We start from the raw sequence: 12,916 nt of genomic DNA on the forward strand, positions 1-12,916 counted from the left end.
TTAGGATCTTCTTACAAAAGGATAAGTGAATTTTTTCTATATCAAATCCAAAGCAATAACTTTTAAAACAGAAGATCTCATAGCTGTAACAGTTTTGGTTTTTAAATATGATATCTGAAGATGATGAATAATGTACAGCTCATATATATATATATATATATATATATATATCGAATGTCGGTTTTCTTTTCAGAACCTGCTAGCCTGCTTTTTAATTAATATGTTTCACACATTTTATCATTGTTGTCATTTAAACTTAAACAAACAAACAAACTAAACAAAAACAAAACAAATAATCAAACTAATTCAATATCCACAAGGCTGGACAAAACAGATGGTACCCTCATAGTTACCCCACTATTATAAGTATATGTGTACTCCACGACCATATAGACTGTGTCTGTCCGAAAACGAAGTGTACTGCTTCTTAATTTAACGAAATGTTTCTCTGTAACAAACAATTTATAAAGGTAAGTGTATAATGTATGGAATGTTAGTTTTAAGGCATTCCTCATTAAACAACAGTACTATTTAATCTTGTATTCAATCAGTGTTGTGTTGTATAGATATAATTATACAAAGTTTAAATTAATGTCATGTGTTCTTCTCTATTTTGTCATTAAATGTTTTGCTTATCTTATCTACGATCATGATTTATTTTGACATTATTAAAAGTTAATGTAATTTAAAAGTACAAATTTGTAATTATAGTATATATTATTCTTTGTCTACATTTAATCGAAATAACTAAGTTTGTATTTTTAATTTGACCATAAAAGTTGACAATTCTTACCCATTGAATGTTTTTAAGAAAAGAAACGTATGGTTTTTATATTTAAGGAAACTACAGCCTTTTTGGTTAGGAACATTACAGTTTTGGTAGCAGAGGAGGAGGTTATATCTCTTAAAACCGGTTCCAGGTAAGATGGACTTTTAGGATCGTTCAGTTATAATGACTCATGGTAATTATAACGGCTCGTGTGTAGTACTATTGTGCTTTTGTTGGGCTCTATTCAGTGTTTTTTGTTTTGTTCAGTTATACGTAAATGTCTACGAGTAGTACGATTGTGCGTTAGCTATGCTCTATACAATAGTATTTTTATCGTTCCGTTATAATGACTCCTATACGTAAATTACACAAGCTTATGTGTAGTACAATTGTGTTTTTATGCTGTTGTTATATTGTTGTTGTCTGCTTGTTAATTTGTCTAAAGCTTAACACTACCTATTTTGTCATTGGTTATTAGTTTTCGAAAATGTACTACCGTTTGAAAATTTGCTGTCACTTGCTTCCGAATGGGTTGCTTGGTAAGTATAAATGTTTGCAATCATAACAAAACCAGTGCTTTATTTACAGAAATAATAGTAACTCGCTTTAAGGGCTTACTTATAAAAAAGTTTTTGATTTATTTTGGCAAATTAATTTATATATACGGACATAGAAAAGCACAGCTCACCAATTGCAATATACACATATACTAGTTCAACACAATGTTTTCAAAGACAAATGTTTACTGACGGAATACTATAGTACCTGATATCGATATATTCTTTTAATATTTTATTCCGTTACCGCCCCAGATCGTATGTACACAATTGACGATATTGTTAATGTATAGTGTAAACGATTTTGAATTGTACAAAAGCTAGAGTCCATAGCCATCTGGACTATTGTCTTGTCTATGCATTCACTCTGTGTCAGCATAGGTTAAATGTATGGTGCAAATTGCTTTTATCAGTTACAATGAGCATTGGCTCCTGACTTACTATATAGGTTATATGTGCTGGGTATTGATAACCATCTTAAGAGAGACAATTGAGTTCTTTTTTTTTTCTTTTTTTTTTGTAATTTCAAAAGTCCCAATAGACCGAATCATACTTAATGATTTTAGAGCGCAATTTGTTGCATTCTGTTATTGTAAACAAACAACAATGATTTATCCCTTTAAGTTGGCATATGATTACTATGTTGTGTTGGAAAGAATTTGAAAAGAGAAAACCCAGGTCTCTCTTTAATGTATTCACAGATACAACGCATATTAAAATATCATACATAAGAATGTTTTTTGACCACGGTGAGTGATCAAGACGTCTCGACATATTACCACAAGTCCTATACCTGAGGGTTTCGTGTTTGAATCCCATGTGGTTTAGTTGGCAGATACTGACTGCTGGTCGTTGGTTTTTCTCTGGATATTCCGGCTTTCCTCCACCAACCATAAACTGTCACGACATGACCCTGGGTGTTAATAGGCCATTAAACTAATAAAACCAAATGACCCCATAAGCCTGCTTCTTGACGACGGTGAACGGTCAGTAAAGAGGTCTTACCACTAACCAACCATCCATAGCTCTCATAACCTATGACCCAGCGTTTGTTTGTTTGCTTATATGATAAATGTAGGTCCTATTAACAGCCATGGGCATTTAATAATATGCATGCGTTGTGGTACGTGTGTGAAATGTGTGGTGCGTGTATTCTGTAAACCAACTTTCTTTTGCGTGCGATTTCTTTCTGCGAATTTCGTCACAAGGTAAATTTCTGAATTTTGCGATATGGTAAATTCGGGAAAGTCTATATCTGCGAATCGTTATCTTCCACAATTCTTGTTTGCACAATTGAATTCCAAGTCGCAAAATTTAGTTGGTTTACAGTGTTTGTGTTGTGTCTTCTTGTGATAGAGGAACTCTTGCCCTTTTTATAGTGCTATCCCATAGGGCAAATTGACCCAGCGTCAGAGTGCTTTTTGAATCCATATTTTGGTTCTAAGACATGGAGAGTAAAGACGTTATGGAATTGAAAGAAGAACACCCGGATGTAGACGGAACTGTCCATAAGGACCCGCCGGTACGTAAATTAAAGTGAAATTAAGTGAAGTATTTATTAAACATTAACTTGAATAGCTTATGTTATGGATATGTAACAGAACTGAGTGTACAAGCTGTTTATGATGAGAGTACAGTGATATTTGTGTGTTATATTTGTGGTTGGATACCGCGAGAAAATACACCAAACCAAATCAAAACCGACGCAGCTTTTTATTTCTTGATATCTTTTAATCACATAAAAAATATTTGAACTTTTTAATTTTGTAGAGAACGGTGTACATCCAGGCGGAGTTTGTGAAGCTCAGTGATATTGATACTGTAAAAGAACAGTTCGCGGCAGACGTCTTCTTACATGCAAGATGGCGGGAAAAGTCACTGGATCACAGCAAAGTAAGATTTGTATTGTCATTGTTAATAATTATATGTATTCGTATTCTTTGTTATAACAGACTTGTTTGGGTGGAATTCCGTATTTGCATATATCAGAGCTATCTTCCCTTGCCTCTTTCCATTGATTGTGACGAAATGTCTTTTGAGCACAACGTCATGCTTTTCCGAAAAACGACGTGAGTTCACAAACATTGACGTTACAATGGAATAAGGTAGACAACTCTGTAATATGCAAAGACGATATAGAAGGAAAAAATGTTATTCTCACTTTAGTAAAGGAAACCTGGGATATCACCCTTGCGTAAGATTTGATAATATGTTTCAGTTTATATGTACATAGGCTAGTGTCTATAGATCATATTAGGCGTTTTAGTGGCCTAAATCAATAAAATAGATATATGTCGTTAAAGTTGTATGGTCTATCACTATCGCTCTTTTTGTCATAGTGAAAACTGTTTAAGTGTTATACACATTTTTCTTCGTCTGTCTGTGGTTTCAACTTTCTAATTTTACCACTTTTTATAAAGGTCGAAAGATGCCGAATCATTCCAAAATTTTCCGAACATCGTCGCGACAATCTTGAAGTAACACGAGAGGTTTGAAACCAAGAGAAAATGTCAACATTTTTTTGTAAACAAAACATGTTGTTGACCTCAGCAGACTGGATCTACAAAGAAAATAATGGTCGCATATTATAATATTGTGATGACTTTTACTCTCTGCAGGGAGTCACCATGGTGGGCCCTACAGTAAAGACTACACAACACAAAACATAAGGTCCTATTATTCATTTACATTACATCTATAACATTTATACTGGTACAATAATAATACAAGTGAACCATTGGATAGGGTGAAGTCCACCACTGACTTCACCACACCTTCACCAGGGGCCTCTCACCCTGGGTGAAGTATCACCAAGTTCAGGGGTGGACTTCACCCAAGAACGCCGGTGGAACTCACCCTTTTTAGCTGGGCTTGCATGCTAGCTCTCGTACTACCACTACACTGTAGCTCTCTCTAACACCAAAATGAGGTCTACTACAGCTCTGCCTGTCTACCTTGGGTGCTTGACCTCTCATGCACATGCTTGACCCCTGAGAGGCAATCAAGCATGACACAGGTAAGCCAGTCACCACAGGGACAGAGCAGTGCTGTAATCTATCAAGCAACTACAGTTGTCGTCTCTTGGATCGTTTCACCATGAGTAATAACTGACAGTATTGAACAGGTCCTTTCAGTCATTGCTAGTACACACATTGTAAAAGTTTTTCATAATTATGTAATTACCATTATCGTTGGCGTTTAAATATTCCAAATACCTTTGTGTTACAACTTGTACGTTTAGTTTGTATAGTAGTTTGTTCATGTTGTATTGCTACCTGTATATACATCTCATTATTATTTTTTTTACATCTTGTCAACATTGCACATACAATAATACTTGTATATAAGTAATATATATACTGTTGGTTTGAGTTTTTGGTCCCCTCTCCGAATATCTTTTCAATAACGCACGTCTTTTTTTTCACGTTTTATAGTTTTGATACTATTTTGTGACTATTGATACTGGAGTTAACCTTGATTAATGTTAGCCGTATTTTCTAAGATATGTGTTTTTTTGATATTATTATTATTTATCCAAAATCATCTTGTTGATTTATCTACGTCAATGATCAAATAATATTTATACTTAAAATAGAGAAAATTATCAAATTCAAGTGTTTAAATGATGTTCTATCATAAAGCCTCTTTACTGACCTTACAATTGCAAACACTCTATATATGCATAAATATCTTGTATGTATTTTATTTTTATTTCTTCCTTTCACCCCTTTACCATGTTTTGATTGTTCGTTTCCTTTATACGCCATGCTCATGATCTTCTACTGGACTTTTACACGTTTCATTTTGTTCACTCCGATCTGCCACTCGTATGTATCAGTTGTACAAGCTTTTATTTTTGATAATGGGTAATGATTATATGTCTCACCGAGTGGCAATTGGTACATTTTACTCCAAAGCCTACGGTAAATGTTTTTTGAAATATACGTTCATTTTCTTTTCCTACTATAAATGTTTTTCGCATATCAAAAGTACACTCAAGTTTGATTTTTTTATTTGTTTGAATTATCTTAATATGTTTTTGATATCAAATCTTCACAACATTCATTTTAAATTTATTTTACTGCTGCTTTTGTTACAACATATGGATATTGAGTCAAACCCTGGTCCCGATTCAGGTGAGCTATTAATTTTCCATGTTAACATCAGAAGTTTCCGAAACAAGCTAGAATATATAGAAACCCTTGCAGATGAATATGACATAATATGTCTTATGAAACACAACTAGATGCTAGTCTCTCTACTAATGATTTACTGATTACTGGTTATCACTCTCCTTTTAGACTTGATAGAAATCATGCTGGAGGTGGTGTTCTTGTTTATGTTAATAGTATTTCGAAAGTAAATAGGCTCACTGATTTTGAAGTACACAATATTGAAGTCTTATGGTTGCAAGTTTTCCTTCCTAGCAATAAGCAAATTATAACTGGCACAGCATATCTTTCTAATTATCATAACAATATTCAATTTTGGGATGTCCTGAGATTATCCTTAGATAATGTCAAGAATATTTCAAGTAATGTTATTTTATTGGGAGATCTTAATGTAGATATGCTTAGTGTTCCTCAAAATCATGTATTTGTGGATATCATAAACACTCATGATATGAAAAATGTTATTAGTGAACCTACACGAATAGGTGAAACTAGATCAAGTTTGTTAGACCCTATTTTTTTATCAGATTCCTTACACTGCATAGATTCGTCTGTTATTGAATCGGACAAATTGTATACTGATCATGAAGCCTGTATTGCTTATGTCTCAATTCCGTTTAAAATGAAAACCGTATTCAAAAGAAAAGTGTGGTTATAAAATAAAGGTATTTTTCAACTATTCAATAACTTGATTAGGGATTATGATTGGAACGCTCTTTTTGAAAACTGTAATCCAGTACATTTTGCTTGTGATAATTTTACAAAAGTTTTTCTTGAATTTGCAAATACATGTATACCCAATAAAGAAGTAACTGTCAGGTCTTATGATAAACCTTGGATGAACTCTGAGTTAAGAAAAAACATGAGATTAAGAGACAGGTTAAGGAAATTAGCAATAACGTCTAAGAGTCCTAGAGATATAGCAAATTTCAAAACTCAGCTAAATAAGGTAAATAATATGAAAAAATATGCAAAAATGACATTTTACGATAATGTAGGTGAAGTAATTGATCACGATTATAAAGGAGACCCCGGAAATTATTGGAAATTGGTAAAGAAACTTCAAGGTAGTTCAGGAACTACTGAGTCTACCCCCACTCTTATAGATCCAAACACTGGTCAGTTATCTGCTGATGATAAAGATAAAGCAGATTTACTAAATAATTATTTCTGTAGTATTACCCATATAATGGATAATAACGCCGAACCTCCGCTCTTAGAAGCAAAAAACTAATGGTAATTTTAATTCTTTGATTATAGATGCTAATGAGGTTTGTGATGTTTTAAAAAAATGTAAAACTTGGTAAAGCATCAGGTGATGATGGAATCAGTCATCATATGCTTAAATACACTGCTGACACTGTTTGCAAACCTTTAGAAATTCTCTTTAACCTATCGCTATCGTCTTGTGTTTTCCCAGATATGTGGAAACTTGCTAAAGAAATGCCACTTTTTAAAAAGAGAGATAAACACTCCATATCTAACTATCGACCTATATCTCTTCTTTTCAACTGTTGGAAAAGTACTCGAAAGGGTAGTTTATAACCATATTTATAATCATTTCCTTGAAAATTCGTTATTTTTCCAGTTCCAATCGGGCTTTATGCAGGGACATTCAACAGTATACCAATTGATAGAAATTTTTCATAACATTTGTATAAATCTGGAAGAAAAAAACATACTTGTATGGTTTTTTGTGATATCTCAAAAGCTTTTGACCGGGTATGGCACAAAGGTCTACTTATAAAATTACAATCATATGGTATTTCAGGAAATTTCTTGTTATGGTTAGAAAATTATCTTAGTAATCGACAACAAAAAGTATTTATTAATAATTCATTTTCCGAAATTGGTAGGATTATGGCTGGAGTCCCTCAAGGCTCAATACTTGGTCCACTTCTTTTTGTTATCTTCATAAACGATATTGCTGATGAGCTTGAATCTTCTACTCGTCTTTTTTGCGGACGATACAGCTCTTAACAGCGATTTAGAAAAGATAAATAGGTGGGCAAAAAGATGGCTAGTATCTTTTAATCCCAATAAGACTGAAGTGCTCTTCATTTCAAACTTGAATGACATTGATGCAGATTTAGATTTGATTTTTGATGGTAACTTTCTAGATTTTAGTCAATTTCATAGACACCTTGGGGTAACTCTTAATTCAAATGCCAATTGGTCTGATCATGTCAATGAAATCTACAAATCTGTTAAGAAGAAAATAAATGTATTGCGTAAACTTAAATATATGCTAAAGCGTGATACCCTTTTACAGATTTATAAGTCATTTATACTACCGATTTTAGAATATGGTTGTGAAGTTAGGGATGGTTGTTTCACAATTGATTCAGATAAGTTAGAAAGGGCACAAAGGGAAGCAGCAAGAATAATTACGGGTTTGCCATCATTTGCAAAAAATGAATCTCTTTATAGTGAATCAGGTTTGGAATTACTATGTGATAGGAGAGCTAGAAGAAAACTTAAATTGTTACATAAGATGAAAACTCATGATACTCCTAACTTTCTTTCGAATCTATTACCTCCCACAGTTGGTGAAAATAATTAATATGCTCTAAGAAACAATAACGACTTTTGTATTCCAAACTATCGACTCTCCTTCACTCTCAAGTCTTTCTTACCTTCTACTTTAAGAAACTGGAATAATTTAGATAATGATATTAAGTCATTACCCATTTCTTCTTTTAAGGTTGCACTTTCCCAACAAGTAGTCTCTCATCGATCAATGTATTTTAGCTATGGTGACAGAAAATTAAATATTTTTCACACCAGATTGAGGCACAAATGTAGCACTCTAAATGACGATCTTTTCCGTTCAAATATAGTCGAAAATTCTCGTTGTACAAACTGTGGAAATCATTGTGAAAATGCTTATCATTATTTCTTAGAATGTCCTCATTATTTAGATGCCCGTACAAAGTTAATTGGCTTTGGAGGTAAATTGTAAAATTTTTGAACATGTGTAATCGTATATTAGGTCCAGTGGAAGATTCTGAACATACATATAAGCTTTAAACATACAACAGCTTTTACTACACAATTATTATTAAATTTATTTAAAGTAATATTATTTGATTTGTTTAATCTGTATAAGATATCTAAGTCATCATGTATAATATGTTAATTGTGTTATAATGTTAGGAGACGGCTGTTTAAGTTGGAATAACTTGTGCCTGATCCTTTTGTGTTTTACAATAAAATATGTTAAATAAATAAGTAAAAAGTAGCAGTGCTGTAGCAGACGACTATCTTAGGAGAAACACATGCATTGCATGTAAAGTAAACAAACTTATACAAAGCAATAAACACAATTAACAAAAACAAATAAGAATAGTAATTAAACATTTAAAGTTATGGTGAGACAAGTATTTGTTACATTGCCCCCCTCTAAAACTTGGCATTTGTCTCAAATTAGTCAGACTGTAAGCATAATATTGCAAGTTAATAACTTTAAATGACTCCAAATTAACCATCTTATAACAATCTATTCAACAGAAAGTTTAGTTTTGAAATTGATAACACATCATTACAAAATTGATTATTTCACAAACTTGCGGACCTTAAAACAATATGAAAATTAAACAAAATGAGATGACATTGAGGAAATGACATGTATGAATATAACGATAGACTATTTGATTCAACTTATTAGATATGACACAATGGAATCCTAAATGAAATTACAACTACAAATGTGACCATCAATGTGTGAAATGATCATCGATTCATGATCAATAAATTTTAAATTCAATTTTAAATGATACAAAATAATGGTATGAACATTTGAAAATTATTTACAAATATGCAGGAACTACAATGTTTTAAACAAACTTAACTGATGGCACAACAATCAATGAAAACACATTACTTGGAAAAATTCACTTTGTGTCTGTTATACTGTAACCACAATCGTTGCGCGAAACACGAATATTTATCCAACTGATGCGCGATAGTCATAGAGCGAAACGCGAAATTCCGTCGGCCAGATCCTTGATATGTCCTGTCACATTGGAACGACAACTTGCGATGAAATTATGGGAACGAAATCTTCTCAGGATGTGCCTCTAGAATCATCTCCAGCCCACTAAGACGGTACTCCTTAGCCTCCAGAATGATCTTCTTTACGGTACTCCTATCTCTGGGAAGGGTCTCTGCGTCTACCCTACATCTGATGCGAAGATAATTTAGGATGTGGTCGAAGTGCGCAGGATCCCTGTCGATGAAGAACCGCCTTCCTCCAATATAGCCAAAGTGTTCGTCAGTTAATGCTGCAAATACGCTCTCAGGATCAGCTTGGAGGCTTGGTAAAGAGGTTTTGAACACTTTTCCTCCAATACCAAGCGTGATCGCTGCTTTATTGATGACTCGAAATCGGTCGGCTAATGCTCTTTGATGCCGCCCGTATTATTACAGGACTACCAATATATACCAAAACAGAGTTAATTTATAAAGAAATTGGATGGCTTCCATTATCTAAACAGAGAGAGATAAGAAAATTTACCCTCTTTTATAATATTAAACACAACATAGCTCCCTCATTTTTATGTAATATATTACCAGAAAACATCGGTGTCCTGACAAACTATGACTTAAGAAATTTCCAGGACGTGAGGCAACATCGTTATAGACTCCAACGCACATTAAACTCCTTCTTTCCTTCAACTTCTTCTCTTTGGAATAATTTAGATATATCTATTAGAAATTCTCCAACTTTAAATACCTTCAAATCAAATTTAAGTAAATCTTTTCTTCCTGAAACCGATTTGTGTTTTCTAAATTTTGGTACTAGACGGCTTAATATTCTCCACTGTAGAATTACGATCTTTTCAGATCCAATCTTTTGCCTTCAGCACGATGTGAGTGTGGATTCACGTGCGAAGACTCTTATCACTTTTTCCTTACATGTCCAAAATATCACATTATACGACAGACATTATTAAACGATCTTCATTGGTACCCCGGTGACATCACATTAGATTCATTACTAAGAGGAGATGCAGATTTAGAAAATGATGCTAACCTTAATATTGCAAAGGCAGTCCAAATTTATATTGATAGTACTGGCAGGTTTTGACATTATGAGCATCCTACCCCATTTCCTATATCTACCCCGTATCTTAGTTGATTAATAGATTACATGTTATACATATGTCAACAGTATAAATTAGTTGTATCTGCTGGCTGGTGTAGTCGAAAGTTTTTCAAGGAAAGGAATGGCCTCGAGTGGATCTTCAGTGCAATGTTTTCTATGGAATGTGTATGATGGACAACGTTTTAAGGAAGTAACCGATCGGTGTTTCCCAGCCAGTCAGATAACTATGTATACAATTATCACTTTTACAAATAATTATAACTTAATAAATAACTATTCTCCTCTCCTATACTCCTCTATCTTTCCCTTTTCTCCTTCATTCTTAAAATAGAAAATTTTGATTCATATTATATATATGTATTGTCTTCATTGCTGTCCATTATGTATATATTCATATTATGTATTCGGGAGAGGACGTTACTAAGTTGGCAAAACTTGTGTCCAATCCCTGTTGTCAATAATTTACGACAATAAAAATATGTTTAAGATAAAAAAAACCTAGATCTTGATCTCGACCTTGACCTTTTCCGGGACCTAGACTTTGAGTGTAATTCTCTTTCACTACCATTGGACTTAACAGGGGAGAGACACGGGCCCTTGTCATCCTCCCTGCCCCGGATATGTGATTTTACACGGGTTTCCTTGACTGCTGATGAACCTCTAGGATCCTTTGTACGTCCAGTTTTGAACTTACTGCTAAAAGTTTGACCTGATAGGCGTGTCAGTCGAGACCAGGCCTCCTCTTTACGGAATCTCTCATATTCCTTTAAGGCTTCGTCACCTTCACAGCTGTTGAGCCTATTGTAACACCTTGTTGATATAGGCTGGTCACCTCTAGTGCAGCGGCTGTGTCTGCCGTCTGCCCGTGAGCAGATATATCCGCAATATGGTACCAAACTCCTTCTTGTTGATACAGATCCGACATTGCCATAAGGTTCTACCTGGCGCATCCCGTTTATCCTGCAATAACAACAATAAATGTTGGTTTACAACAAGTTGTCATGTATTTGTTTACATATAACTTTACATATCAGCAAAACGGTTAGCGGGACGTATGCGTCGCCCACGACGGTTAAAAACAGTTGGAGATGGTGTATTGTTATTCCCAGTAGGACCTTGGTTGCCATGACTGACATCCTGTGAGGAATCCATTGACACAGTAAGATTTTCTGTATCATCATCAGATATACCCTGCTCATGCTGACTAATATCTGCAGATAATAAGAGGTTATCCCAATTATCATTTATGGCCTCATTATCAATGGTGTTGTCAAGGAGATGGATTTCCGTACTAGGATCAATGGATGTCTCAAGACTATCATCTACATTCAGGCTGACACGGAACCAGGCAAGGGGATTGTCTCCCTTATAAGGTTTCAGCCGATTGTAATGAACGACTTTCGCCATGGACCGCGATGTCTCCTTGATTCTGTAGGTGACATCACTGAGTTTTTTTATCACTACAAATGGTTCTCTCCAGGGTTTCTGAAGTTTAGGACAAACTCCAATTTTCCTGATATAATTGTGCAACCACACACAGTCTCCCTCTTGATACGCCTTGAACTTTTACCCTGCATCATAATCTTTCTCATGGCATCACTTGCAAATTTTCGCGTGCGAATTCATGAACCTTCTCAAGCTTTTGTGCCAAATCATGAGCATAATTTGTCAGGTGGTCCGGCTCCTCCCCTTCAGGATGACTATACATGAGGACTATTGGGAGAGAAATCTCCCTGCCAAACATCATTTGAGCTGGTGAGTACCAAGAAGACTCATGGACTGAAGACCTATAAGCCATCATCAACACCGAAAGAAGCTGATCCCAATTTCTCTGATTCTCACTGACAAACAGAGCAAGCATGTTTTCAAGAGTTTGATTGAGACGTTCTACTATCCCATTAGATTGTGGATGCAATGGGGTGGTTCGTGTCTTTTCAATACCTAGAATCTGACATATCTCAGCAAAGACACGACTCTCAAAATTTCGGCCTTGGTCTGAATGCAGTTGTTTCGGAACACCGAACTCCGACACAAATCTCTCTACTAGGATATTAGCTACAGTTGTTGCCTCCATATCGGTAATGGATAAGCTTCACTCCATTTAGTGAAATACATATTACCATATAATACCATAAGGATATATTTGTTACCATCACTACTTGGTGCTAAGGGTCCTAAAATATCTATGGCTACCCTCTCCAGTGGTGCACCTACATTATACTTTTGTAATGGTGCTCGCGGTGCTCGTGTGGGCCTTTTCCTGGATGCACAGTCATCACATACTTTACAGAAGTGCTCGACATCCCTTCTT

The 12,916-nt window shown here is 34.7% G+C and overlaps 1 protein-coding gene across 7 annotated transcripts in view; it reads left to right on the plus strand.

The window, feature by feature from the left end:
• LOC138305559 (glycine receptor subunit alpha-4-like) overlaps nt 1-12,916 on the plus strand; it is a 38,693-nt gene that overhangs the window by 9,378 nt on the left and 16,399 nt on the right. For 2 of the 7 annotated variants that reach the window (XM_069245851.1, XM_069245852.1), the window contains 4 exons: nt 841-920; nt 1,248-1,308; nt 2,772-2,848; nt 3,097-3,219. In XM_069245851.1, coding sequence (XP_069101952.1) covers nt 1,257-1,308; nt 2,772-2,848; nt 3,097-3,219 — 252 coding nt within the window. In that variant the 5' untranslated portion in view covers nt 841-920; nt 1,248-1,256. Of the gene's footprint in view, nt 1-840; nt 921-1,247; nt 1,309-2,705; nt 2,849-3,096; nt 3,220-12,916 lie in introns of all 7 variants that reach the window. The other 5 variants (XM_069245853.1, XM_069245854.1, XM_069245856.1 and 2 more) reach the window with 3 other exon arrangements.

The sequence above is a fragment of the Argopecten irradians genome, chromosome 13 (assembly GCF_041381155.1).
Source record: "Argopecten irradians isolate NY chromosome 13, Ai_NY, whole genome shotgun sequence".
NCBI lineage: Eukaryota > Metazoa > Mollusca > Bivalvia > Pectinida > Pectinidae > Argopecten > Argopecten irradians.